This window comes from Athene noctua, chromosome 8, assembly GCF_965140245.1.
Source record: "Athene noctua chromosome 8, bAthNoc1.hap1.1, whole genome shotgun sequence".
Lineage (NCBI taxonomy): Eukaryota > Metazoa > Chordata > Aves > Strigiformes > Strigidae > Athene > Athene noctua.
Genome location: NC_134044.1, coordinates 2,113,082 through 2,117,837, shown reverse-complemented (window position 1 = coordinate 2,117,837; position 4,756 = coordinate 2,113,082). Strand labels below are relative to the sequence as shown.

At 47.5% G+C, this 4,756-nt stretch overlaps 1 protein-coding gene across 1 annotated transcript; it reads left to right on the top strand.

Moving 5' to 3' along the window:
• Positions 1-664: 664 nt before the first annotated feature.
• Positions 665-4,308, top strand: A4GNT (alpha-1,4-N-acetylglucosaminyltransferase). Its single transcript, XM_074912257.1, is given in 4 exon segments — positions 665-896; positions 899-949; positions 1,723-2,172; positions 3,103-4,308. Coding segments are annotated over 4 exon segments (1,167 nt in total). The 5' UTR covers positions 665-842; the 3' UTR covers positions 3,715-4,308.
• The last annotated feature ends 448 nt before the right edge of the window (positions 4,309-4,756 follow it).

Genomic DNA, 4,756 nt, shown 5'->3' with positions numbered 1-4,756 from the left:
GCAGCATTCCTTCCTCTGCAGGCTGCTTTGTCCAGCAGATCGTACCCACAGCCACACTGGTGCCTGGTAGCTATAGCACTGTCACCCACTTCACTCCTGGCATCTCATCCCATGCTGTCATGGGAACCCAGGGTGTAATGAGAAACTGCAGTGGCAGTGGAAACAACAAAATCTGCTATGCGGCATGGAAAGCTGTACTGATGGGAACAATCCTCGCTTTAATATTTAATTCAATGAGATCCAGCTCTGAGAAATAGATCAGGAGCTGCCACAACTTCAAGCATGTGCTCAGCGCTTGCAGGGGAATTTCCATGCGTTTGCTATGCCACGGACTTATCTATATTCTGGCTGTGTGACATGGTAATGTGTCTCATTAATTATCTGAGCACACAGTGCTGTGTTTCCTCCCATTCCCTTTAATTAGTCAATTTTTAAACACTTCCAGGGGTCAGCCTGGACATGGGGTTGTCATTCAAAGTGTCCCCCCTCTGTTGGACCATGGCAGAGCGAATGTGGGCTCTCAGAAGCATCCAGGTGGCATTTCCGGAGGGAACTTCCTTGCGTCACAAGCCTGTCAGTGCAGTGCAGATAAGATTCAACCCCACTTCTGACGGGCAGAAACTCCCTGGTGCGGTATGAGCTTGTGTTGTGGTGAGACCAGGAATGAGGAGCTGGGCCAGGCTGATATAGGTATCAGATGGGTCTCACCTAAAACCTGCCCCTTCTTTGTCCTTTTAGGAGGGTCCCGTTGGCCCCAAACCATTCCTGGGACTGAGATTCAGCCTGCAGCAGAGCCGGTTTTCCTCTGTGTGTCAGTCTCCTGCCTTCAGAAATCTTTTTGCATGCTCCAGGCAATTTGGGTGTCTTCATCAGGGAGCTGGGCTTTAAGGGAGCCTGTGATGGCAAACAAACAAGCTGGAAATGTGGATTTGTCAGAACTATAATCCAGGTAGGTACTAGTTCCTTGGTTGTACAAAAACCATCTGCTTTCTATCCTTACATCTGCCTCTCTCTGGTCCTTCTGCAGACCCCATCCCTGCAGGACCTGAGTCCCTCATGACCTTCAGGGTTGATGGGTGAGCAGAAGGGCCAGAGTGGGAAAAAGATTTTGGTGCTTGCATACTAATGTTTTAGCTTTGGCTGACAATCCCAAAGTGTAATCATCACCTTTCTTCCCCTCACTGGTACTCACAGCCCCCTTGTCCACCTAATTCCACTGGCACATTTTGCTCCTCAGATCCCCTGGACATCTGCTTGTGGACACACGTGTTGGCATGATGCTGCAGTGCTTGGGAAGAGTTGGTCTCACCAGCCTGCCCTGGGGGATGGACTTGGGGTCTCTGCCTTGGCATGGGATGAGGTGATCCTTCTCACCTTGCTCTCCCTGCCTTCTCCCTTGGTCTTTGCCTCTCTGCTAGCTCAATGAATGCATAGCTGTGCCATCAGACACAGCTGCATGTCCCTTCTGCATGTGCCAAGACCTCTCCTGGTCCCCTCTGCCTGGCTGGGGATGAGGAGGTGGGACCCCAGCACTTCACCCCACAGGGCAGAGCACTCTGCACTGTAAGACATCTTGCCAGGCTTGTCCTCGGGAAAAGGCATGAATGAACTTCACCGAACTGCCCTCATGCAACACTGTCCAAATTCGTGTCCTACTATTTCCCAGTCATGCTAAGTAATAACACTGATAATATATTTTTTCTGTTCCTTGTCTCTCCTTAGCATCTATGTCCAAGGCATGACCCCAAAGGCCCAGGGAAAGCAAGAATGTTGAAGAAAATCCAGATATGCTTCTGCTTTTTCCTTGTCTCGGGCATTTTGTACGAGATCTCCCTCCTGTCTGGCTGCTTCTTCTCCTATATGCCTATGCCCAAGCACTTCCTGACACCTGAGCAAGTCTTGAACCTTGGAAAAAGCATCATCTTTCTGGAGACAACAGAGCGCCTAGAGCCACCTCCACTGGTGTCCTGCTCTGTAGAGTCTGCTGCCAGGATTTACCAGGACCGGCCCATCATCCTCTTCATGAAAGGACTTACAAATGACACAGCGTTGGACTTGAACTCCAGCTATGCAGCTTTCTCGCTTTTGTCTTCTATGAAGAATGTCTTCATTTTTCCTCTCCAGATGGAAACAATCTTCCAGGAGACCCCTCTGCTCCAGTGGTACAGCCAGGTGAGCATTATAATAAGGAGAAAATAATTATAAATAGGGGGGGAAAGAGGTCCAAAGGTTGCTTAAAATTAATGGAAGAATGTAGGACTAGCTATGTGTAATTAGTAGGTTTTATATTTTTGGTTCAGAATAGATTCATTTTTGCCATGTTTTGCACTGTATTCATCTATCTGTTTATTGAACACATTATAAGCATTTTCCCCCCTATCTGGAGAATCAGATTTTTTGGCAAACGAAATGTTGTAAAAATAGATTGCATACATGTTTTGATAAAACATTGCTTAATAATCTTTATCAACAGAAGCTGGTTGAACAAAATGTGCTGCCCAAGTCATCTGAGCGCTTGTTAATGCTGCCACACACTGACGGAGCCCGCAGTAGATAAGATGCAGGAGAGATTTCAGCATTGTATTGTAACAGCAATATGCAAAACCGAGGTGGGATCTTGTGAGCTCCAGCTTGCAAATAAGTTCCTGGCAAATTGGTTACAAGAAGCTTTTGTCAAATTTACTTGGCTCCAACTCAGTGCAGGGCAGGAATGTTTCCTCCAAACTCTTTCTTCTGAGAAAAAATGACTTCAACTAACAGTGACAACGAAAACCCTCCGGCTTCAGAGAGCTGGGAGTGATCATTGAGTGTGCTAAGTGGGTTGTGTCCTACTGAAATAGCAAGCAGTGATTCATGGTATCATTGATTTAACATTTTTGGTTCCATCAAAACTCCCATTAAATGTTCCTGCATTCATTTATGTTAAGAAAGCATTGCTCTGCATTGCCCCCTTACCTTATTCCAATAAAACTCAATAGCTGGAGGAAGAAAAGGCAGTCAGCGACACTTGCAGGCCTGCAGGTGCGGTTTTATGCTGCTATTTGTATCCAATGGTCAGTTCTATGCCAGCAGCATCACTGTCTCACCTTTCCAACTCTGCAGGTGGTCCCGGAGCAGGAGAAGAACTGGGTCCACGTCAGCTCCGATGCCAGCAGACTGGCACTTATTTGGAAGTATGGGGGCATCTACATGGACACAGATGTCATCTCCATCAGGCCCATCCCTGAGGAAAGCTTCCTAGCAGCACAGAAGTCACGTTTCTCCAGCAACGGCATCTTTGGCTTCCCTGCCCACCACAAATTTATTTGGGACTGCATGGAGAACTTTGTTCTCAAGTACAATGGGAACATCTGGGGGAACCAAGGGCCCCTTTTAATGACAAGGATGCTCAAAACCATCTGCAATCTCACAGATTTCAAAGGCACAGAAGACCACAGCTGCCAGAACATTTCCTTCCTCAACCCTCAGCGTTTCTACCCCATACCGTACCCAGCTTGGCACCGGTACTACAGAGTGTGGGACAAAAGCCCCAGTTTCAACCACTCCTATGCGCTGCACTTGTGGAACTTCATGAACCACAACCGGAAAGCCGTGGTCGCGGGCAGCAACACTCTGGCTGAAAAACTGTACAGAGCCTACTGCCCCACCACGTATAAGAACCTGATCCAAAATGCAGAGCTGAGGGATTTCACACTCTCTGAGGATGCTGCATGACACAGTGTAAGGAGAAGGAGGGTGATCCTTCCAGCCCTCCCCATCCTGGGCCCAAAACACAGTCACCACTGGTGTCAGTGGCTGACTTTGTAGCAGAAAGAATGACCTTTTCATGCCCACCGTCCCTACTCCCTTGGGATGCGAAGGACCATGTGCAGAATAGTGAGTATCCTTTGGATGGAGCTGGCAGTGACACTATGGACACCTTTGCCTCAGTTCTGTTTCCTTATAGGTGCTCATGAACCAAACTTCCCTGAATCAAACAGACTTACAGGCCTTACTAGTGAGCTTTTCCAAGGGAAAAGTTCCTAAAGAGATGCATGGCTTCCTGGGAGGAATTTCATCTCTGCATCTCTTGGCGCTATTGACAGCTATCCATGTCAGAAAAGTTGCAAACGCAACAGGCTTTGGACTGGGCTGAAGCCTCTGAGGCAAGTGTAGTGCAAATGTATAGCAGAGGATGGATGACAGTAATTGCTAATGGAGAGAAGCCCAAACAACTGTCTTTTTAATAATCTGTGGTTTTCTCACACGAATTTACACCCTGTGTTTTTGGAAAGGACCTTACCAGTGCAAGTGAAAATAAAATGGTTAATAAACCACCACTCCTCTGAGCTTGCTTTCTCCTGCACACCCTTGGAAAATGAGTCCCATTTTTCAAATGCTTGTGCTCCTGCACTTTTACTTTGGCTCCTTTCAGGAAGGGGCTTCACTGCCCCATACTCCAAGGTCAGTTCTGGCTGCACAGTCACACTTCCCCCTGGAAAGGAGGTGCTGAAGCACCAAGAAATTATAGGGATGGCTCTCCAGGGCTCCCAGATCCCTTGCAAATAAATGGAGTTCAACTACCTTGGAAATGAGGTGCAGCAGCTCTGGTCACTTGTGTCTAGATGTGTGAAAATCCCCATTTGACCGCAACAGGGCACTCAGTTACTTTTTTTTCTGCCATAGAGCAATGCATCCCCTTGAATTTACTTTTTTTCCAGGGTAATGCCAATCTACCCAACACCCTGAAAAGAAGCCCAGCTTGCAAATCTCTTCT